The sequence below is a fragment of the Chrysemys picta genome, chromosome 6 (genome assembly GCF_011386835.1).
Source record: "Chrysemys picta bellii isolate R12L10 chromosome 6, ASM1138683v2, whole genome shotgun sequence".
NCBI classification, from domain to species: Eukaryota; Metazoa; Chordata; order Testudines; family Emydidae; genus Chrysemys; species Chrysemys picta.
The window spans coordinates 124930833-124955161 of record NC_088796.1 but is presented as its reverse complement, the minus strand read 5'-3'; the positions used below and the strand labels follow the sequence as shown (position 1 = coordinate 124955161).

At 47.7% G+C, this 24329-nt stretch overlaps 1 protein-coding gene across 1 annotated transcript in view; it reads right to left on the bottom strand.

Annotated features, from left to right (window-relative positions):
• Nucleotides 1-17780, bottom strand: part of CPLX1 (complexin 1) — a 199875-nt gene extending 182095 nt beyond the window's left edge. Inside the window, exons 1-2 of the mRNA XM_065549782.1 lie at nt 17510-17780; nt 16142-16250 (exon numbers count right to left, since the gene is read on the bottom strand). Coding sequence (XP_065405854.1) covers nt 16142-16172 — 31 coding nt within the window. The 5' untranslated portion in view covers nt 16173-16250; nt 17510-17780. The remainder of the gene's footprint in view (nt 1-16141; nt 16251-17509) is intronic.
• Between the last annotated feature and the right edge of the window lie 6549 nt (nt 17781-24329).

Below are 24329 nucleotides of genomic sequence, written 5' to 3'. Positions count from 1 at the left end.
ACTGGGAAAAAGAAGAAAAAGGTCACCTTAAAGCACACTCTGAGCCCCAAGGGAAGTGAGAGTTTTGCCATTAACTCAGGAGCAGGCCTGGGCCCCAAAGATCAATGGAGCTATAGACACTAAACACCACCGCTTGTGTTGTGCTCAGAAATTGGCTACGGGGAAAATGGCTGACGTAAGTTTAATTTCAGTATAAAATAAATTGCTTGCCACAGATTACAACTAGAGCTGGTTGGGGAATTATTTTTTTTCCCTACACGTTTTTGTTGAAAAATTTAAAACTGAACCATTTTTTTCTGATTTTCAGCACAAAAAAATGAACAGTTTAATGGAAAACTATTTTTCAAGGAAAGAAATAATTTTTGAAGAGAAAAATTGTTTGACAAAAAAAATTATCAAAAAATGTTTCCAACAGCTCTAATTGAAACATCATTTTTCATGGGATTCGATGGATGAATAATAATAATTAATGGAGATATCCCATCTCCTAGAACTGGAAGGAACCTTGAAAGGTCATTGAGTCCAGCCCCCTGCCCTCACTAGCAGGATCAAGTACTGATTTTGCCCCAGATCCCTAAGTGGCCCCCTCAAGGATTGAACTCACAACCCTGGGTTTAGCAGGCCAATGCTCAAACCACTGAGAATCTAACATCAGTGCAAAGACAAACACTCAGGCCACAGAGCCTGCAGGCTTCATTCCTTCTCAAATGCTGGCCAGAGCAGCTGGCTGGGAGGAGCGCACTGCTCTTCAAGAAGGGGTGAAGCAACTTTCTCCCTTCCCAGAGAAAGGAGAGTGGTTATTATGAATCTGAAGCACGTTTCATTCTCTGCTTCTGGGGCAATACGGATATGCACTGATTCTTTCTCAGGGCAGACTGTAAAGTTACATCTCGCCCAGAGAGTAAGTGACTTTCCCCAGGTCACAAGAAATGCATGCCATGGTTGAGACTTGAAGCTAGCTCCTTGCCCAGTGCCCTAAGCACAAAGCAGATGTTTGCTTTCTAAACCAGCCAGCTGGGCCTACACCCTCTGATGAGGAAAAAAAAAAAGTGAAAATGATTGATCAGACAGATAGAAGTGGGCAAGTACTGCCTAACTGCCTAGCTACTTATCCATCCACCCAGATGGATTTCTTATCCTTTTTTATCTTTTCTTTATTTGCCATCTGCTTTCCTGTTTCTTCATTCCATTCTCCCGGCCTATACAGTTATCAAAACAATTTCACCACTTCGCCCACCAAAGGATATTTTGCTTGTTTGTTTGTTTTAATTTACTTCCTTAAACGATACATCTCGGTACTTTGAATTCCAAACTCGTGTGGCTGCCTGCTGCACGTTTGACATTGCTCCAAGGTCGACAGCACTACAAAAAAGCGACAGGATTCAAGTCATGCTGCAATGTCTTGATAAGTAGCTGGTAAGCAGTTTCATTTGTATAGGTAATGACACATTTTAACTGTAATCAGATGCACATCAAAAGTTAGCAGATTTAATTTATTTTGTTTGTATTAATGTGTTTCTGCAATGACTGAGCCCAACCAGTTTGAAATTAGCTAATTTAAAATTGCAGAATAATCAATGGAGGCTGAAAGACCTCGCTTGCTGTAAATATCCTGCCGTGTGATCGTCGGCTGTGTAAGTAAGAGCACTAATACATTCTACCACTCTTCTTGATTTCATTGTTTAACCCATACATCAAAATGGTCAGCATCGGATTAAAATCCTAAGGGGGAACAGTACGCTGTGTGTGTAGTTTTAGCTACTACGAACCCTGTACATGTCCCCACTGAAGCCAACGGGAGCGCTGGATGCACGAGAAATGCAAGGTTGGGCTATAAGCAAGTCACTGCGATCAAATTGCAGGTAAAATAATAGGCTACCAGCCAGTAAGGTATATCAGACCATGATTCAGCGAGTATTTAAGTGTCTGCCTAACTATAAGCATGTAAGCAATTGCACTGATCTCAATGGGACTCTTGTCCTTCTTACAGTTAGACACCCTGTGGACTGGGGCCGATCCAATATCCTCCTGAAATCAATAGAAATATTTCCATTGACTTCACTGAGCATTGGATCTGTGCTCCTTGAAATGGATGGGAAATGTGCTATTGAGTTCAGCGGTTCAGGATCAGGCCTTGAAGGAACAGCTATTCTGATGCTGCTTTTGTGGTATGAAATAGAGAGTGTTTGAGCCAGAACATTCAGATCTGGGCTTCAGCGCCCGAGGAGCGTTCAGATCTGTGGGTTGGATTCAGCCCATTATGAGCATTGAGGCCGATTGCAAAAGTCAGAGCCAGATTTCTAAACTTCTGCCTGCCTCCCAAGGTGTCAGAGACAGGGAGTCAGTTCGGGCCTGTCTCTGATACTGGCTACGTAAGCTCAGTTAATTCCCATGTAAAATCCTCAGACTGTGTCAAAATGTACGAATCGCCACACATCCGTCCATCTCACATAGTGGTGGGGATAGACCGCAGAGCCGTGTGGTATGGAGTCACCATGCCCCTTGGACAGTCTCATCCGTACTCTGCTCACTAATCCTTCTCCCCCAGGACACATTCCAACCCTCTCAACAGCTCCGAGCAGCCGCCATCTTGTTCAGAGATGAGCCAGCCCCAGAAACGTTTCCTCTTTCTCTCACCAACTGTGGAATAACCCTACCTCCTGCTCCCCTGCACCACCACCCTCACACCGTGTCCAGTTACTCCCGCCACGGGCAAGATTCGCCATTGTGACAGTGGTGGTGCTTCTTTATGTGAGCGTCTCGCTGTCTGAGAGGCTGCTCATGCTGGTGACCTGCCATGGTTAGAAACGGGAGCTGTGTGCCATAGGAAAGGGGAGGTCCCTAACCTCCGGACGGGCAAAGCACGGATTTCTAGTCTTGAAGGCTTCAGAGCATTTTAGAGCCCTCTCAGCCCTGTGCAGCTGAGACCAGTGACGACGCAGGGACACGGCTTTACAAGCAATTGGACACACACACAGAGCACCCATTCCGGCCCCGATTCAGCCAGGTACTAAAGCACATGCTTAACTTTAAGCACATGAGTAATCCCACTGACTTCAACGGAACCACTCGCATGCTTACAATTCTGCCCATACTTAAGTACCTTGCTGAATCAGGCCACAGTCCCTGACTCTGCCAGGGGATCCACAGGCACCCAGTTCCACTGACTTCATTAAGGTGTAAGGGTCCTCACCACAGACAAACATCTGACAGGGATGGTCTACGTGCACTTATTCCTGCCTCAGCTTGGTAGGAGCACTGGTTGACCTCCTGAAGTCCTGTCCAGCCCTACATTTCTATACTAGCAGACCGCATTGCAGTATCAGGGTTGTACTGGGATAATACGCATGACTGGAATATTGGTATAGAAGGGTACAGCTTGCTCAGGAAGGACCAGCAGGGAAAAAAAGGGAGGAGGGGTTGCCTTATATATTAAAAATGTACACACTTGGACTGAGGTTGAGATGGAAATAGGAGACAGACTTGTTGGAAGTCTCTGGGTAAGGATAAAAGGGGTAAAAAACAAGGGTGATGTCATGGTAGGGGGTCTACTACAGACCACCTAACCAGGAAGAAGAGGTGGATGAGACTTGTTTTTAAACAACTAACAGAATCATCCAAAGCACAGGACTTGGTAGTGATGGGAGACTTCAACTACCCAGGCATATGTTGGGAAAATAATACAACAGGGCACAGATGATCCACCAAATTTTTGGAAAGTATTGGAGACAATTTTTTATTTCAGAAGGTGGAGACAGCTACCAGGGGAGAGGCTATTCTAGATTTGATTTTGACAAACAGGAAGGAACTGGTTGAGAATTTGAAAGTGGAAGGCAGCTTAGGTGACAGTGATCATGAAATGGTAGAGTTTATGATTCTTAGGAATGGTAGGAGGAAGAACAGCAAAATAAAGACAATGGATTTCAAGAAGGCAGACTTTAGCAAACTCAGGGAGTTGGTAAGTAAGATCCCATGAGAAGCAAGTCTAAGGGGAAAACCAATAGAAGACAACTGGCAGTTTTTCAAAGAGACATTATTAAGGGCACAAGAGGAAACTATCCCACTGCGAAGGAAAGATAGGAAGTATGTCAAGAGACCACCCTGGCTTAACCAGGAGATCTTCAATGATCTAAAAATCGAAAGAGTCCTACAAAAAGTGGAAACTAAGCCAAATTACAAAGGATGAATATAAACAAATGACACAAGTATGTAGGGACTAAATTAGAGAGGCCAAGTCACAAAACGAGATCAAACTATCTAGAGACATAAAGGGTAACAAGAAAACATTCTACAAATACATTCAAAGCAAGAGGAAGACCAAGGACAGGGTAGGCCCATTACTCAATTATGGGGGAGGGGGGGGGATAATAACAGAAAATGTGGAAATGGCAGAGGTGCTTAATGACTTCTATGTTTCAGGTTTCACCAAGAAGGTTGGTGGTGATGGGATGTCTAACATAGTGAATGTCAGTGAAAATGAAGCTAAAATAGGGAAAGAACAAGTTAAAAATTACTTGGACAAGTCAGATGTCTTCAAATCACCAGGGCCTGATGAAGTGCATCCTAGAATACTCAAGCTGACTGAGGAGATATCTGAGCCATTAGCAATTATTTTGAGAAGACATGGAAGATGGGAGAGATTCCAGAAGACTGGAAAAGGGCAAATATAGTACCAGTCTATAAAAAGGGAAATAAGAACAACCCGGGGAATTACAGACCAGTCAGCTTAACTCCTGTACCTGGAAAGATAATTGAGAAAATAATTAAGCAATCAATTTGCAAACAGTCAGCATGGATTTGTCAAAAACAAATTGTGTCAAACCAAGCTGATAGCTTTCTTTGACAGGGTAACAAGCCTTGTGGATAGGGGGGAAGCGGTAGATGTGGTGTATCTTGATTTTAGTAAAGCTTCTGATACAGTCCCACAGGACCTTCTCATAAATAAATTAAGGAAATGCAACGTAGATTGAGCTACTATGAGGTGGGTGCAAAACTGGTTGGAAAACCATTCCCAGAGAGTAGTTATCAGTGGTTCCCGGTCATGCTGGAAGGGCAGAACGAGTGGGGTCCCGCAAGGATCGATTCTGGGTCCGGTTCTGTTCAATAACTTCATCAATGATTTAGATAATGGCATACAGAGAACACTTATAAAGTTTGCAGACAATAGCGAGCTGGGAAGGGTTGCAAGTGCTTTGGAGGATAGGATTAAATTTAAAATGATCTGGACAAACTGGAGAAATGGTCTGAAGTTAATAGGATGAAATTCAATAAGGACAAATGCAAAGTACTCCACTTAGGAAGGAACAATCAGTTTCACACATACAAAATGGGAAATGACTGCCTAGGAAGGAGTACTGTGGAAAGAAATCTGGGGGTTATAGTGGACCACAAGCTAAATATGAGTCAACAGTGTAACACTACTGCAAAAAAAAAGCGAACATCATTCTGGAATGTATTAGCAGGAGTGTTGTAAGCAAGACATGAAAATTAATTCTTCCACTGTGCTCCGCTCTGATTAGGCCTCAACTGGAGTATTGTGTCCAATTCTGGGCATTACATTTCAGGAAGGATGTGGACTAATTGGAGAGAGTCCAGAGAAGAACGACAAAAGTGATTAAAGGTCTAGAAAACATGACCTATGAGGGAAGATTGAAAAAATTGGGTTAGTTAGTCTGGAAAAGAGAAGACTGAGAGTGGACATGATAACAGTTTTCAAGCATGTAAAAGGTTGTTACAAGGAGGAGGAAGAAAAATTGTTTTTCTTAACCTCTGAGGATAGGACATGAAGCAATGGGCTTAAATTGCAGCAAGGGAGGTTTAGGTTGGACATTAGGAAAAACTTCCTGTCGGTGGTTAAGCACTGGAATAAATTGCCCAGGGAGGTTGTGGAATCTCCATCATTGGAGATTTTTAAGAGCAGGTTAGACAAACACCCGTCAAGAATGATCTAGATAATTAGTCCTGCCCTGAGTGCAGGGGACTGGACTAGATGACCTCTCAAGGTCCCTTCCAGTTCTATGATTCTATTGTGCACCATGCTCATTTGCAGTTATGCATTTGATGCTACAGTTCAAGCCAACGGGCAACAGGCTTAGAAAAATCTCAAAACGGCGTTTTAACATTCTGATTTCATGTGTCAATATTTTCTCTGCAAAGACGTAACTTTCTGCTCTTTCTTTAATGATAAAGCGTCTGGTGCAAGACAAAATCACTTTGCTGACGAAGCAAAACCTTCCTAAAAAGAATTGTTTCTCTTTGATTTTCCAATATCAACAGTCATTCTTTTTCCTCCCTTCTTTGTTTGCTCATTGTTGTTTTTTAACGATCAGTCCTAAATGAAACCATTGATGCGTCTCAGATTTCCTTTGTCCCCAGAGGCAAATCATTTTGCTCACAGCTTGGTGAGTTGTAATCATTTTTCCTTATCGAAATAGACGCATTCTGGATGGGCTGTCTGACAAATGGCTGCTAAACGGAACACATCCTAGTTCAGCTGTTTGCAGCGTATCCCTACAATCAGCGGATCCAGACCACACATCCATCACAGGACTCTGAATAAGCCCCATCCACTCTTGATATTAATTTACAAATACAACAAAAGGAGACCGGACACCTGCTGAACACTCAGGCAGGATTTCATTTACATTATTGCCGGGACAATGGGATCAATAGAAGAAAGTAAGCGTAGAGACAACCAGGATTGAGAAAAGAAAGGCATAGGGCCAGCGTTTTAAAGGTATTTTGCCACCTAACTCCAGTTGATTTCACTGACCCATAGAGACTACAAACATAAGGGCCAGATTCTGCCACTTTTACTCACATTGCACCAGATGCTAGGTTGCTGTAAATCAGTTAGTCTCCAATGGAGTTACATCAGTTTACACAGGATCTGGATCCACTGTATAGGACCTTCCTGACTGAGTAATTCCAACTGATTTCAATGGGACTGACTGCAGAATAAAGCCCTGATTCTATAAGCAATCTACAAGCTAGGCATGAATATGGGTGATCAGGTCTGTTCCTCAATGACTATACAGGGTGGATCCTAAGCTGGTTTAAATTGGCCTGGCCTCTGACTCTACATTGATTTACACTGGCGAAGTATCTGGTGCTATGTCTTGAAACCACATTCCGGTACCTTCGATAATACTGTCACCTCAGTGATTTTCGTTTCTAGTCTCCTCTCGGCAACAACCATGATTATTGCCTTCCAAAGAGCCGTTTGTGTTGAGATTCACTGATGAAAATCTCTTGCCAACAGTTTAATGGAAAAATAGTCAGTGCGTCTCTTAAATTCACCCATCAAAAATCTATTTGATCAATTCACCATACAAACGCACTTCAAATACATCTAATCCAAGCAGAGGCTATGGAAAGCAAGCAGATATGGAAGCTACTCATTAATTACAACACGAAGAATGTTTCAAACGTCAGTGTAGCCTGAATCCAAGACACCCAAAGGGATTTTAGGCTGAGTCAATAAAGTGGAGATTTGCAAAGGCACTGAGGGCAATCAAGGCCCTGATACCCATTGAAAGTTAGTGGGTCTTGGACGTCTGATACCCATTTGTGCCTCTGAAAATTTCCCTCTTACTCATCACAGTGCATACCTTTAAGCACGAGTAGCCCCATTGATTTTAATTGTGTTAAGTCTCATGATGCTCTGTGAAATAAACCAGTATTTTAAACTCCATTTCACAAGTGGTCAAAGAGAAGGTGAATGAATTACTCATGGTTACACAGCAAAGGTAAAAACCATCCCTAACAACCTATGCAAAAGGCCCAATCCTAAACCCTTAAATCAGTGGCAGAAGTCCTGTGAAATAGTATTATAATGATCATCAAATTTGCCTCCAAAATTGTCTGAGAGTCACATATCTTCATATATTCAATTAGTGTAATCCCAGAACAGGCCCTGATTTAGCAACTCACTTGAGCCCAGGCTCACATCCACTTGACTTCAATGGGATTTAGGGCTGGTCTTCACTACGGGGAGATCGACACTCGGGGTCGATTTAGTGGGTCTATTGAAGACCCGCTAAATTGATGGCAGAGCGCTCTCTGGTTGACTCCGGTACTCCAGCTCCCCGAGAAGAGTAAGGGAAGTCGACCGGAGAGTGTCTCCTGTCGAGGCAGCGCAGCGAAGACACTGCGGTAAATTGACCTAAGCTACGTCGACTCCAGCTACTTTATTCACGTAGCTGGAGTAGCATAATTTAGGTCAACTGACCCTGGTAGTGAAGACAAGCCCTTAAACACATGCCTGACTTCAAGCATTTGAGCAGTCCCATTGAACTCACTCGTGTGTTTAACATTCACTATGTACACTGCTGAATCACAGCCATGGTCATGCAGAGGAGCAAGGGGGGGTGGAACAGACACTTCTCCCCCCTGATACATTACAGACAAAAATCCCATTGCCTGTAGCATAGGTACGTCTGCACCCATGAATCACAGTGTTTCCTCCTGACTCTGTATGAATCCCATATAACAATACCACAATGAGGTCAGCTTGGCAGAGTTTGCAATGAATGTTCTTTCACTCCACAGCTCTATTCTGCCAACACCAAACAATGGGATCAGTACAACATACTGAATAGCCGATATAAAACACAATTATCTACGTCCTGTTTATTTCACTGAGATCTGTTATATTGCTGGTGTGCATGTATTATATGAAGAACATATAATACAGAAAAGTGACAAAATTAGAAAACAGCATTTACATATCTTAAAATTGCATATATGGTATTTCTAGGTAGACATACTGATAATAGATAGATCTTGCCCTATTCTGTGTATATTATATCATTAAGGTGTGCATTCTGTCTAACCCACTGTACTGTCTGTGGGTTAACTGACCACTTAATAAAGTAAAAAGGTTTTGCATTTTGCCAATCAGTTTATATGTATGCATAGGAGTAACCCCTATAGTGAGAATTAGAGTTGGATAAACTATTTGCAGTGGCAGGTGTATTCAGTAAATTTAGCACGTTTTTCTCCGTGTCTTTTGTTTGCCAGCAGACTTTGACATTCATAGGTTTGTTAGTGATTCAGCAAGTCCCTGTTCCCAACAGCGGTTCAGCACAGACAGCCCCCTTTGACCACACGGCACCCCACTGGCTAACACAGTCATAAAGAACTGGAACAGCTTGCAGGATTGGCGGCTGAATATTCAATGCAAATGGAAGTCAGCCTCCGCATTGCTCTTGAATTGGGCATGTGAGGTTGATTGTTATTTTCACCTTAGTCACATGGCGTTGTTCTCCTTTCGTTACTGGATAAACAATAAAGTCACTGGACCATCGATGCTTTCAGGAAGAGGGTGAGAACAATTTGTGACACTAGGAGGTGCCAAGCCTGCAGGATTAGGGGATTTTAGGTAGAGCTGGTTAAGAATTTTCCGGTGAAACATTTTTTTCATTGGAAAATGCCAGTTCATCAAAACCAAAACCGTTCACAGAAAAGGGCCAGTTTCGATGAATCTCCCAATTCAAAAGAATGTTGGGGAAAATATTCAATTTTCCATGACATTTTTTAACTGAAAAGTGTTGGTCTTTTCTATTTAAAAAGACTTTTTGTTTTTGAAATTTTAGTTAGTATATACTAACTAAACAAAATTAAAAGATAACAAGGTCAACATTGAAATGAAACATCTTGAAATTATCAAAATGAAGTGGTTTGACTAACCCAATCCAATTGGATTTTTTGGATTATTGGTTTGCAAATTTTATTTTAGTTTTAGTTTTCGGTATTTCATCCCAATTCAGAACAAAAAAATTGAAATCTTAAACTCAGGGGATGGGAAAACCATTTCCAGTCCAGCTGTAATTATAGAACCTATTCTATTTTTAAGGCCAGGTGATCTTGCATCGGGCCTTGTCTTAGACATCGCTGATAGAGAAATTGAGTTATTTGAGTACTGTAGGTAGATCTGAAAGGATTAATTTTTTATTGGTAAATGTCAGTACATGTCAATTGCACCACACACACAAACCAACAACAGAAAAATACTTCCATCGATTATAATCAAAATTAACAGATGGACAAAGTAAGAACAATGCTGCTTGAGAACTTATGAGAGTTAGATTTAAGGACATTTACTTGGTATATTTTGACCTGTGATGTGGACAATTTGTAGTTTAACCATCACAAAGCTTTAATTTTTTGAATCTCAGCATCTACTAATTTTGCCAAGCCTAACTCTAGGCGAGGTCCGATTTAGAATGCTTTGTCTCCCATCACAGTCAAACGGAATAATTGTGTGTGGCATGTTCATGCAGCCTCCCAGCTGAAAACGTTGTGGCCGGATTCCCATCTGGGTATTTAATTGTCTCTGTGGCAGGGCACTGATCGGGGCTTTTTCCATGGTGAAGTCATACACCAACGTCCATCTAATTTAACTGTGTTCAGCCTGGGCTCTGGGGGACACAGTTCCTCCCCGAGGTGCTGTGCTGGTTTTAAACACAGTACAGCAATATTTCATGAGTCTGCCTCATGCAATTATTACATTTACCGCTGTTCCCTCTCACCATTTGCCACTGTCACTGTGGCAGACAAATTAGTAACTGCAGTGTGTATATATGATCCTACTCAGGTCCCTGCCTTTTCCTCTGTGTCGGGGCTCTGGCCGGGGGTGTGGGAGCCACACCATCCTTTGCCACAGTTGTTGTTGCTAAACAATGTCTCATATGGAACAATATTGCTTATACAATGTACCAAGAGAAATGTTTTAATAGATTGGTTTCTAGCTTTCTGCCACCCATCATAATGCAGCACAGTTACTGAGATACAATAATTGCAGCATAGATGCACATGGTCCGTCCTAGCCGGGATGAAGTGGAACAGCCAATGTGGTAGGGCTCTGGCTCAGGATCAGAGAAATATTTAGTTGGTCTGTCCCTCTGCTGTGTAAAGCATTGCTTAGCTTGGACTTGTCACCACTCTTAGAGGACATCAGTGCACGCGATCAACAAGAGGTAGTTCTGGTGGGAGACAGACATGTGCTAAAAAGACACATTTGGAGCCCAGGCAGATGCCAGGGGATAGTCAGAGACCTACTCTACATCTAAAACTTAGGGGAACCTACCTATGTCACTCAGGGGTATGAAAAATTCACACCCCTAAGAAACATAGTTAAACCAATCTAAGCCCCAGTGTAGACAGCGCTTGGTCAATGGAAGAATTCTGCCATTGACCTAGCTACTGCCTGGCGCAGAGATGGATTTACTGCAGTGACAGAAGAAACCCTCCCATTGCTGTAATAAATGTGTACACCAAATCGGGGCAGCTGTGCCATTGTAGTGTTTCTAGTGTAGACATACCCCTAGTGTGGACACAACAGCATTGCACCAATGGCCCAGCTGGCACTGAAGTTTGTGCAAAGCATGGTTATTGACTGTATGTAAACAGCATTCTTCTTTGGATGATTGATTGGGTAGTAAAGGAAGATTCCTACGTCTGGAATACAGTTTCCCTCCAAAACTAATATCGACCACAAGGCCAAAATTCATCTTCCATGAACATTCCGACAACAAAGCTTCCCAGTTCCCACATATGAATGTTGGTGAAAAGTGACCAAAATTCCATTTCTAACTTGCCAGATCCATCACAGATAATTTCCTCTCACTCAGCAGCCAACTCCAGTAAGAACCAATCCACACCCCTGAATGTCTTACAGCCTTGTTCTACTCCGGTTGGAACTGGAAATATACATGGCCAAATCTGACTTGTTTGTCAGCATGCTATTAGAGCTAAATGACATGTCATCAGGGACCACGTCAAAGACCAGGTCCCAAATCCCATTAACTTTTATCCTAGAAGTTATAGTAGTTAAGGGCCAAGCCATGCTCGCCCATTGGAAAACCCACTGGTGGAATGGAGCAAACTGCAAAGTTCTCCTCACAATGTTGCCCTTCAGTCACTGAAGGGAGCTGAATCCCAAAGGCCAGGAGATCTGCACTGATTGATCCCAATAGTACTGTTCATAGACATAAGGCTATCCAGGTTCACGCTTACACTGACTTAGTAGATCTCCAGCTGGTGTAACCATCCAGGCTCTACTAAGCTCTGGTCCCACTGCTGAGGATTTTTCAAAATCCAGCCCTAAGTGCCTCTAGTTTGCAAAAGTATTCTCTGTTGGATTCAGGAGAAGAAACGCAGTGCACATAGAAAGTGCATGATGAAATTCCATCCTATTTGCTTCCAGAAGCCTTTGAAGGAACGTCGTTCTTCCTGGTTTTCTTTAACTGGTCCCAAGGAGGTGTGCAATTCAACTGGCGTCAGAATTTCCATTGCTTGCCACTTACACGACAAGGATGAGTAATGGGTCTCTCTGGGCCAAATTACATGAAAGTGCACAATGTCAGGAGAGCTGCGTGTGTGGAGAAATTATCCCTACCCAGATAAAAGAGCAGATTGAAATAGCAGGTGGGATAATTTATCGTTGTCCAAGGTATTACGCTGGTAACAGTAAGCGGGCCTGATTCTCTGCTCATGTCAGTCTAACCTGGGAGGTAACTCCATTGATTTGAATAGTATTAATTCTGATTTCCACCCATGTGAGAGAGGAATTGGACCTGAAGGTGTAACTTTGCACAGTGGAAAATGTTCTCAGAACAAAGCAATGATGGTCAAAATAGTATTAAATAGAATGCTAATGAGACAAACTTATAGAATAGAACTTTCATAGAATCTCAGGGTTGGAAGGGACCTCAGGTCATCTAGGTCCAACCCCCTGCTCAAAGCAGGACCAATCCCCAGACAGATTTTTGCCCCAGATCCCTAAATGGCTCCCTCAACGATTAAACTTGCAACCCTGGGTTTACCAAGCCAATGCTCAAACCACTGAGCTATCCCTCCTTTATACAAAAAGAACTTGTGAACGACTCATAGATTCTAAGGCTAGATCGTCTAGTCTGACCTGCTGTGTTACACAGGCCAAAGGACTTTCCTAAAATAATTCCTAGAGCACACGCCTATGGAAAATGCAGCAACCATATCATGCAAGATACTCTAACAAAAACAAGCTTACTTGCTCGTAAGCCAGTGAGAGTTTTTCCATTGACTTGAAATGCAAGATTCAGTGGGTCTTCACGTGAAAGAAGAGGGATTGGCACTTATTAAAAATAATAAAACGTAGCATTTAGTATAAAAATGGACATGAGGACCTGGTCTCTGAAATGTACATGCAGATTTAGAAAATCAACTCATATTTCAAAAATGCAGAGAAAATAGACACCAAAAAGCATCTCTACGTGGGTTCAGCACATAAAACAAATAACTTTAAAAACACTCTACCAAAGTATAAGCTACGTTATGTACCGACGATGCTGCGATTAACTCCACCACAAAGCCTTTGGGTCTTGATTACCAAGATTTTACAAAAACGGAAGAGAAGACTTATGTCCAGAATAGAGCAGGAGTATTCGGACCTCTCTGAGTTAGCAGAGAAAGAAAGGATAGTTTATCGACGTACAAAACAGTTAAATGAAAGAATATGGACCCCGTTTCTTGATACATTTGGGTAAAGAATGCTGACATACCATTGCAGCAAATACCAGACTCGCATTCCACCTGCCTTCCCTGCATTTTCCCTTCCACCCCATCTCTTCCTTCCCTTTTGTGCCCATTTATGTACATCTGGTTTTTACTATTACTGTTACTGCCACCCTAGCATGTTATGTGTGTGTAATATTGTCTGATTTTATGTTGTCTGGTCCTGCAGCTTTGACAAGTTGTGTAATCGTATAATTTCATTGGCTAGCCTGTGAAATGTGCGGTATTTGGTAACATACAAGCTGTAAGTTGTTTACCTTTGTGTAGCTTTTATTGCTTGTTTCTTTACGAACATTAATAAAAAACACATGCAAATTAAAAACTCTCTGCCAGCTGTTTCAGCATAATACATGTGTCAGTGCTCTTCAGTGTCGACAATGTGATGTTGAAACAGCTGGCTGAGTGATTCTTACTTGTGATTTTATGTATCTGTGGCAATTCCGCTTGCAAAAACTGAAACCTGTTAATGATGTTGGCTGTGGCACTTCACTCTCATTAATTAACGTTTAATGATTTTCAACAATGCTGCAGTTACTTCTCTTTATTAGACAAATGGGGGGAAAAACTAGACACATGGTGAGCGAGTCTATGGTACCCACGCCTGGGAGACGCAAAGTGACTTGACAGTGATGCCAGTCGCAGCATGGGCTTGATGCGTCAACAATGCAAAAACAGAGACATAAAATAGTTTTTAAAACTGCGTTTTTGAAGGCCCCTGTTATAATGCAAATATTGACATTGGCGTTTTGATGGGCTCGATGCCTGGTTAGGATCAATGATCCTTAGCTTTGCCACGGGCCATCAACTCTTCCCAGCTGGTTATTAAGCTACAGGAAACAGTGTGCACCTCAATTGTTATTTCTTAATTACATTTCCACAGCATATGACATTGCGGGTCTTTTGGTCTCTGTGTTTGTTTCCAGCCAAGGCCAGATTCTGCCATTTTTAATCATAATAAGCAAAACCTGGCTACATAAGTAGTCCCTCGGGTCCGAGAGTCCCATACCTACTTGCAATAAGTAGTACTCCACTCTGCGAGTGCTGAAATTAATTTCAGTGGGATTGCTCATGGCACAAGCTTGAGGAAGGGTAGCAGAATCTGCCCTCAATTAAATTATTTCCCCTTTGAAATGTGCGCTGAATTTAATTAAATGCGACAACACCTTGTGAATCTGCGGTGTCAATTCTGGGTTCAGATCTATTCTGCCCAATAATGCTGTACAACCCAGAAGAATTAAAATTAAACCCTTTTATCCGCAGCACCGCAGTACGGACTCATGCTTTCTTACCAATTGATTTTTGCAATTTACAACTGTTCGTTTATTTCACTTTAAAAAGTGAAAACTGCATTTTCTCTTGAATAAAGGAACCTCTGATAGACATGAACAGTGACTCACGTGGCAAGTGTCCTTATAACATGTTTATAATGCAGCAAATGACTTCAGTAACACAGTACAATACAACCGCAATAGGTCCAGTGACACTGCAGTTTGTCCAAAGGAAAAATGGGGCAGTTACCGTATGACGGGAATAATCAGAGAATTGTGCCCTTGACCTCCTATTAGACCTAAACACCCCATGTACCTAAAATATATTCAGTATTATAGAATGAGTGAACTGTAACAAACCTGCTAAAGGCTGGGTTGGAATGGGCCACACAGCCAGCACAGAATGAGGGAATTCTGTTATAAAACATTTTTCTTTGTTTGTGTTTTTCTTTCATTTCATTTTCGCACAGAAAAAGGATCGTCATCCACAATAAGAAATGCACTCAAATAAGGAGAAAGGGCATCAGGTGCAAGGCAGGAAAAAGATACTTAACTGATATAACGGAATCTGCCTGTGGTAGCCGATCTAGAAAACCAACTGTTCTTATGTACTGCATAAAATGTCTGCACCATCTGGCAGTGTCAGAGTTTGCAGAAAGTTTTGTGTCCGTAATGGAATTGAGGGCGAGCTCTTCCACATATGATTTGATCACTTATTTGGCCTTACTCTGGCTAGATCTGACCACTATTGGCAGGCTGTTTGTAACTAGCATGCCAGCCTGGCACAACCACAGGGAGACAGTGAATCATGCAGTGGCTGTTTTGTATGGGCGACCAGCTGCTAGCGATGAAAGTTGGTCAGTCTGCCTAGGGCCCCAAACTTCAAATATCTATGGGCCTGATCCGAAGTCCACAGAAGTCAATGGCCAGTCTCCCATTGACTTCAACGGGCTTTGAATCAAGTCCTATGTTTGTTGCTCTCCACGGTGCTGCCCCCTACTGGCAATCAAATTCAGCAAACATGCAGTCCCCGCTTTCCCCAGGATATTGGGGCCAGAATGTTGGCTCGGCTGGAAAGACCTTTATATAGGGCGTCTAGGGGAAAAAAGGGGGAGGGGAGGAGCTGGGGGGCAGTGCAATGTCCTAGTGTCAGCACCACTGTCACCACCACTGCCTGGGGCTTCTCCAATGGATTCTCCAGTGGGATTTTAAAGCTAAAATTTTACTCCTGGATGGGGGGATGCGCTACAGAGAGGGGGACCCGTGTCACTGTCCGGCACACGCCCCAAAGCATCAACTGCCCAAACCCCACTTACCTCCTAAAGCTTGTTTCATAACAAAATCCATGGTGATGGCTTTAGATTCCTTCTCGCTCGGGCAGATCTCACATGCAAGTTGAACGGAAAGGAGTCCTCGGGTCGCAGCCTGCGAGGGACCCCCCCAAAAACAAGACAAAACAAAGGTCGGTCTAGAGGACAGAGAGCCGGAGCGTGTGTGTGTGTATGTGTGTGTGCGTGTCTCCACGGAGGAGCCCTTCTAGGAGAGCTTGCTGTCAATTGCTTCCAGGACAGTGGAAGTTTCTTGACACTACAGTGAGTCCATCCTCATTGCGCAGTGTGATCGTGTGTGTGTGTGTGTGTGTGTGTGATCCCCTTACACGGAGTAGCACGCATTCCCAGGATGCAAGCACACCAGCATCCGCCTCTGTTGGCCGCACGCCACGCACAGACAGGACAGCTCACCCGGACGCCGCTGCACCGCCCCGGTTCCTCCCCGGGGGGCTGTTTGGCGGGGTCCCCCTGCAGCCCCCCGCCCGGGCTGTACAACTTTGCTGGCGGCGGCGGGCTTTGCCGGAGCGCGGGCTCGGCAGAGAGCAGCGCCGCGGGGACGTTTGAAGGTGAACCGGCTCCGCTTTGGCAGCGGCTGGTGCCGGCGGCAGAGTCCGACTCGGAGCCGGGCGGTCCCGCGCCAGGCACCGGGGCTGCAGGGCTCAGAGGCCCCGGGAGCTGGCCCCGGCCAGTGACCCCGACCCATGCCAGGGAGCGCCCCCGGGAGCAGCCGCCGCTGGGTTTGGTGCAAGACGCACAGGCGGGAGCTCGGGGCAGGGGCTGGGGGGAGCTGCCCCCGCGGTGAATGCAGCACCCCGGGGCGCAGGGGGTCCCGGCTTGGCGGCTTTGTCAATGCCCCCCAATGGCGTGTGTGCTCCGCACCCCCCCCCCCCCCCAGCCCGCTGAACTCCGGAGCCTGACCGGGAAGGGGAAGCGGCGTGTCACCCTCTGACAGCGGGGCGCTCCCCGCGGCGGGCACTGCAGCCCCGGGGCCGGCGGGCTCGGCTAACCGGCCGCGCTCTGCACCGCTTGCCACCCCCGGGCTCGGAGCCTTTCGCGGGGGGCACGATGGAGAGGGGCCGCCGGCTCCGGCTGCTGCAGGCTCCGCGTGTGTCTCTCCCCCCCCCCCCATGCAAACTTCTGCCAGGGGCGGTATCGGGTCCCCCCCCCCGGAAACCTGCCGCTGCCCCCCAGCCACGAGCGACGCTGCTCGGCCCGGGGAGGGGCCGCGGGGCCCCCGGTGCAGAGGCGGGTCCCGGCCCGCGGCGGGTCCCTGCAGCCCGGCCCGGTTCAGCACCCGGCGGCGGCGGACAGCGCCCCGGGGCCGGGGTGGGGGGGGGGCGGGGCGACACGTACCTGCCCCTCCGGGTCCGCAGCGGGGGCTCGGCGCCCGCCCTAGCAGCTCAGCCTGCAGCTCCCGCCGGCCGGGTCCATGGGGCAGCCGCAGCGAGGCGCGGGCCGGAGCGGTCCCCTGAAGTTGGAGCCGAGCCGAGCCGAGAGCTTCCCGCTCGCCCCGCTCCCTCTTTTTATCACAGGATTTCCGGACCATCCCTCCTTCCACTCGGCTAGGAGGGACCTGGCGGCTTCCTCCTCCCCCTGCCGCGGCTAGGGCGGCATCTCCAGCCTCGCTGCGCCCCCCCCCCCCCCACACACACACACACTGGCCGCCCGCCCCCGCCCCCGCCCAGCCGGCACCTGGGCGGGGGGCGGGCAAGAGCTTCGCAGCGCTCCTGCTGCGGGGGGGTTGCAAGGGAGCTGCGGGGGGGGGGGGTGTTGCAAAGGGGCTGCGGGGGGGAGGTTGCAAGGGAACTGCGGGGGGGGTTGCAAGGGAACTGCGGGGGGGTTGCAAGGGAGCTGTGGGGGATGGGGGTTGCAAGGGAGCTGCGGGGTTGCAAGGGGGCTGCAGGGGGGTTGCAAGGGGGCTGCGGGGGGAGGGGAGTTTGCAAGGGAGCTGCGGGGGGTGGGGGGTTGCGGCAGGGGACCTCCACGGGCGGCAATGGCAGCGGCGGGCCCCCGGCCCCACCCCGGCCTTTCCGTACGCGGGGCCCGGCTGTCAGTCCCCAGGCGGGAGCTGCCACTGGAGGAGCCGCGTGTCTCTCAGAGACGTCGGGAGAGAGCGGCGGTGCGGGGCCAGGAGCGAGCGGCGCCAGCCCGGGCAAAGCCCTGGGCCCTGCCCCTGCCCCGCGGCGAGCGTCCACACACAGCCCGGCGCCCAGCAGCTCGCACGCCCCGGGGGGAGGCGGGGGGGGGGAAGCAGCCAAGGAGAAGGCTCCCCTCCCCCAGGGAATGGCTGAAGGGTAAAAGGAGGGAGCCGCTCCCCCCCCCGTAGGGGCGATGCCCCGGGGAAGGGGCCCCCTGCAGCCCCCAGTCAGCAGAGCCATGGCCCCTGTTGGGGCAGGACGGGGGGACAATCAGAAGAGGGGCCTGGGAGACGGGCCCTAGCCCTGCCATGGGCCCGGGGGTCTCAGAGCCCCAGGCAAGGTCAGAGGCGCTGGGGGGTCCGGGTTTTGCCGAAACACAACATAAGGTTTTGTCCCCAGCACTTCCGAGGCTCCTCACTCCCCGGCTCGGCTGGCGCAGCTCCCTCCAGCCCTGGTGCTGATTTCGGTGTGAACCTGGAGTCACTCCGCTGAAAGGGGGAGGGGGGATTAATCCGGGTGCGCCGCTGCGGAACTGAAAACCAGGCGCTCTCTGCAGTTTGTTTTGCGGGTGTACTGGCGACTCTCGCTGGGATCTGCCCCTCTGGGTCCTGACTGCATTTGATAAGCTTTACTTTTTCTGGGGGCAAAGCGAACCCCAGTGGTTGGCGAGTCTACAGCATGCCGTCAGGGGAGGCCCCAGGAGACCTGCCGGCTTAGGGCATGCAAGCCCCGTACCTGCTGTAGGACAGCTAGGGGGGCATTTAAACTATTTTTAAAAAGCAAAAAACAAACCCCGTTTTGTTCCTCCTTGAAATCCCCACTCCAGATTTGATGCCCTGGCTTTCCAGCAACATCCTATCAGCTGCTTAGTGGAACCCGGTTTCTTTCTGTCACTATGGCCTATAAGAGTCTAGATTCCTGCTCTAATTCCCGTTGTTGGGTTTCATGGCTATAGGGTGGTGTTGGTGGCCTCTGATATACAGGAGGTCAGACAAGTCTCCTAGGGAGAGTCTCCTCTGACCTGAAACTCCATGACTAGGAGGCACGAGTCACACAATTTAAGCCGGCACCTAGACAGGGACTATCACTGCTACCAGGAACCGAACACTTCCAGGACCTGATCTGTGTTGTATCTACCTATTGTTGCTTATCCTTAAATCATTAAATTTTGGGGGGCAGGCACCATCTTTTCATTACGTTTGTACTGCACCGAGCGCACTGGGGCTGTGATCCCAGCTTGGGGGTCCTGGTGTATTGCTTATTATTCAGGGACGACAGAAGTGGAAGCAACATCATGGCCACCAGCAAAATGGGGAGGAACCAGCCGAGAACAGTTGCCAGAATTCTTCTTGTTGCAGAGGTGGTGATGCTCTCATTCTGGTCTCGCTGAAACCAAGAAACCAAAGGCAGTGAGGCCCAGTGGATAGAGTGTGAAGGGACAGCCCCGGAGACACTGGCCTGGAGCAGGCTAGCCAGCTCCTCTGGGTCTGTGCTGCGCAAAGGAAGCACACCTGCAAGCTTGTTCAGGCTGGAGGAGAAGGGGAGCTTACCATAGGCAGGGCTGGTGAGCAGGCAGAAGGCTGCTCCAGGCAGAGACTGCTACTAACAGGCAGGCCGGTTGAGGAGACAGCTGTGGGGCACAGAGCTTCCGGAGGCGCCCCAGCTGACAGCCAAGCAACACGCCCAGGAAGAGGGGTAGGAAGTAAACCCTACGCTGGGGCAATAGACTTTGAGAGACTGAGCCCATAAAGCCCTGTCTGAGAGGCTGACCCCTGTTCCAACCAGACTCTCCTCCCTCGCAAGGAGAAGGGAGGAAGAAGAACCAGCCCTCTGCCAGGGTGCAATTGCCCCGGGGCAGCCACTGGGGGAGTACAGCAGGTAAATGACAGACAGTGGGACCTGAGAGGGAGGGTTTAGGAAGTCCCGCCCCCTCCTACAGGGAGGCAGGACAAGCTCTACTCCTGCTTCTGCTGTGGTGTGACCTTGAGTAAGTTGTCTCCGCTGTGCCTCAGTTTCCCCATCTGTAAAGGGGGGTTAATTACACCTACCTCCTTTGTGAAGCACTTTGAGATCTATGGATGAAAAGTACTGTGTAAGTACTAAGTGTAGTTATTGGGTCTCCTGCTACTGGGTGTGATGTTGCTTCCACACCCTTTATTTCTGTATTTGAAAGTGTTCTATTCAATGCATCTTTTCAAAAAGGCAGAACTATTCCCCTCTCCCCAATACCATGCAAACCGCTGAGGAGAGAAGGCACTCTGAACACTTCTGCAAAGCGTCTCAAAGAACAAGTTAATCCACTCAGTCGACCCAGAGGACAGAAGGTGAGCCGGGGGAGGAAGAGACAAGAAAAGTTCCTTCTTACGTTACTCTGGGCTCCATTAGTCTCAGAGGTGCCCATACTTTCTCAAATGTGTAGAGCAGGGGTCGGCAACCTTTCAGAAGTGGTGTGCCGAGTCTTCATTTATTCACTCGAATTTAAGGTTTTGCGTGCCAGTCATACATTTTAACGTTTTTAGAAGGTCTCTTTCTATAAGTCTATAAGATATAACTAAACTATTGTTGTATGTAAAGTAAATAAGGCTTTTAAAATGTTTAAGAAGCTTCATTTAAAATTAAATTAAAATGCAGATCCCCCCAGACCGGTGGCCAGGACCCGGGCAGTGTGAGTGCCACTGAAAATCAGCTCGTGTGCCGCCTTCGGCACGCGTGCCATAGGTTGCCTACCCCTGGTGTAGAGCCTTTTGTTTTAAGAATTTGTCACTTAAGTGATGTGAGAGGCCATGGGTTGGGTACAGGCTCCACACACCAGAGCTCTATTCCCAGCTCTGCCACTGATTTGGTGTGACTTGGCAAGTCCCAGCCCCTTCCCTGTCTGCCCCATCTCACCTCCCCAATCCTTTGTCTGGTCTACTTACATTGCAAGCTGCCTGGGGCAGGAACTCTCTCTTACTATGTGCTTGTACACAGGAGCGGCCTAGCCATTTTGCCAGCCAGGGAAGAAAGAGTTTTGAAGCACCCTGTCCTCCAAACACAGCTGGCTAATTGGAGCAAGACAGAATGAGGGAAAAAAGCAGAGTGAAACAGCAATACCATGCCCCCTGGAAGTTGGCACCCTGAGTGACCGCCCTGCCGGTCCGCCCTTAGAATCAGCCCTCTTTGTACAGCAAAATGGGGTCCTGATCTCATTTGGGGTCTCCAGGAGCTAGTCCAATAATATTTTGTGTAAGTGAATGGGGCATGTCACTCACCGCCATTCCAGCACCTCCTCCTGGTTGCTCTGGGGGTTAGCTCGAGGCCAACGCCCTCATCTGCGGTCTTGAACCCCAACACTTCATCTCTGAAGTCCGCCTGCAGCCCCTCTTGCAGCCACAGGAAACGCAGTGTCCTCTTTGTGACTCAGCCCTGTAGCCGTGTCGGTATCTGTGTTCCCCGCTTCCAGGGTGGTTTAGCTCCTAGTCCAGTGGTGACTACAGTCCGGAGTCCTACCACTTCTACAGTGGTCTGTGGGGGAGAAGGGGACCCAGGCCCACACACTGCTCCAGGTCCCAGCCCCAGGACCCTCTGAACTGCAGTCACTTACTGTGTTCCTTTGCCTCTACTATCACTGCATTTCCCTGGACCACTTCCCCATGGTCACAGCACCCTCAGTCTTGGCAACCCATCTAGAGCTCCTTCTTTTCTCCCCAGGTCTCTGCCTGCAGCCTACTCCAAGTACAGTCCTCAAGCTCTAGGCAGCTACTGACCTTACTCTGCCCTGAGGTTCTTTTTATATGGGTCTGCTGGGCCCTGATTGGCTGCTCCTCACATCCCCTCTCCTATTGGCTGCTTTTCACTCAGCCTCCCTAGCACTCTATTAACCCCTTACTGGCCAGTGTGGGGCAAACACCCCTTCCCAGTAACATATCATGTGACTCTCCAATTCTTCCCACCAGGGGTCATACCAGGAAACAACAAGTGGTGGAACCTTTCCAAGCTGTCTGCATTCACAACACCAAGACCTTCAGCAGCTAAGCCAATGGGCAGGGTATAAGGCACCAGGATAGAATAAGGTAGAAACTTACCAGTATGTGGCTGGCGCTCAACAGTTCCCTGTGCTGGCAAAATTGCTGCAGGCAACTGGCAGAGATGGCATTTTATGACCTTGGAATTTGGCATTACCATCTCCGATTGACCAATGCCACTGCAGAGGGGCAGGGAAACATGGCAGGTGGCTCAGAGAGGTCTTTGAGAGTTGGGCTTGGTATACTTAAGCATACCCCCAATTGGAGTCTTGCTCCTCGCCCTTAGAATCATAGAATCATAGAATATCAGAGTTGGAAGGGACCTCAAGAGGTCATCTAGTCCAACCCCCTGCTCAAAGCAGGACCAATTCCCAGCTAAATCATCCCAGCCAGGGCTTTGTCAAGCCGGGCCTTAAAAACCTCCAAGGAAGGAGACTCCACCACCTCCCTAGGTAAAGCATTCCAGTGTTTCACCACCCTCCTAGTGAAATAGTTTTTCCTGATATCCAACCTGGACCTCCCCCACTGCAACTTGAGACCATTGCTCCTTGTTCTGTCATCTGCCACCACTGAGAACAGCCGAGCTCCATCCTCTTTGGAACCCCCCTTCAGGTAGTTGAAGGCTGCTATCAAATCCCCCCTCATTCTTCTCTTCTGGAGACTAAACAATCCCAGTTCCCTCAGCCTCTCCTCATAAGTCATGTGCTCCAGACCCCTAATCATTTTTGTTGCCCTCCGCTGGACTCTTTCCAATTTTTCCACATCCTTCTTGTAGTGTGGGGCCCAAAACTGGACACAGTATTCCAGATGAGGCCTCACCAATGTCGAATAAAGGGGAACGATCACGTCCCTCGATCTGCTGGCAATGCCCCTATTTATACAGCCCAAAATGCCGTTAGCCTTCTTGGCAACAAGAGCACACTGTTGACTCATATCCAGCTTCTCGTCCACTGTGACCCCTAGGTCCTTTTCTGCAGAACTGCTACCTAGCCATTCGGTCCCTAGTCTGTAGCAGTGCATGGGATTCTTCCGTCCTAAGTGCAGGACTCTGCACTTGTCCTTGTTGAACCTCATCAGGTTTTTTTCGGCCCAATCTTCTAATTTGTCTAGGTCCCTCTGTATCCGATCCCTACCCTCTAGTGTATCTACCACGCCTCCTAGTTTAGTGTCATCTGCAAACTTGCTGAGAGTGCAGTCCACACCATCCTCCAGATCATTAATAAAGATATTAAACAAAACCGGCCCCAGGACCGACCCTTGGGGCACTCCGCTTGAAACCGGCTGCCAACTAGACATGGAGCCATTGATCACTACCCGTTGAGCCCGACGATCTAGCCAGCTTTCTATCCACCTTACAGTCCATTCATCCAGCCCATACTTCTTTAACTTGGCGGCAAGAATACTGTGGGAGACCGTATCAAAAGCTTTGCTAAAGTCAAGGAATAACACATCCACTGCTTTCCCCTCATCCACAGAGCCAGTTATCTCATCATAGAAGGCAATTAGGTTAGTCAGGCACGACTTCCCCTTCGTGAATCCATGCTGACTGTTCCTGATCACTTTCCTCTCCTCTAAATGTTTCATAATTGATTCCTTGAGGACCTGCTCCATGATTTTTCCAGGGACTGAGGTGAGGCTGACTGGCCTGTAGTTCCCCGGATCCTCCTTCTTCCCTTTTTTAAAGATGGGCACTACATTAGCCTTTTTCCAGTCATCTGGAACCTCCCCCGATCGCCATGAGTTTTCAAAAATAATGGCTAATGGCTCTGCAATCTCACCCGCCAACTCCTTTAGCACCCTCGGATGCAGCGCATCCGGCCCCATGGACTTGTGCACGTCCAGTTTTTCTAAATAGTCCCGAACCACTTCTTTCTCCACAGAGGGTTGGTCACCTTCTCCCCATGCTGTACTGCCCAGTGCAGCAGTCTGGGAGCTGACCTTGTTCGTGAAGACAGAGGCAAAAAAATCATTGAGTACATTAGCTTTTTCCACATCCTTGGTCACTAGGTTGCCTCCCTCATTCAGTAAGGG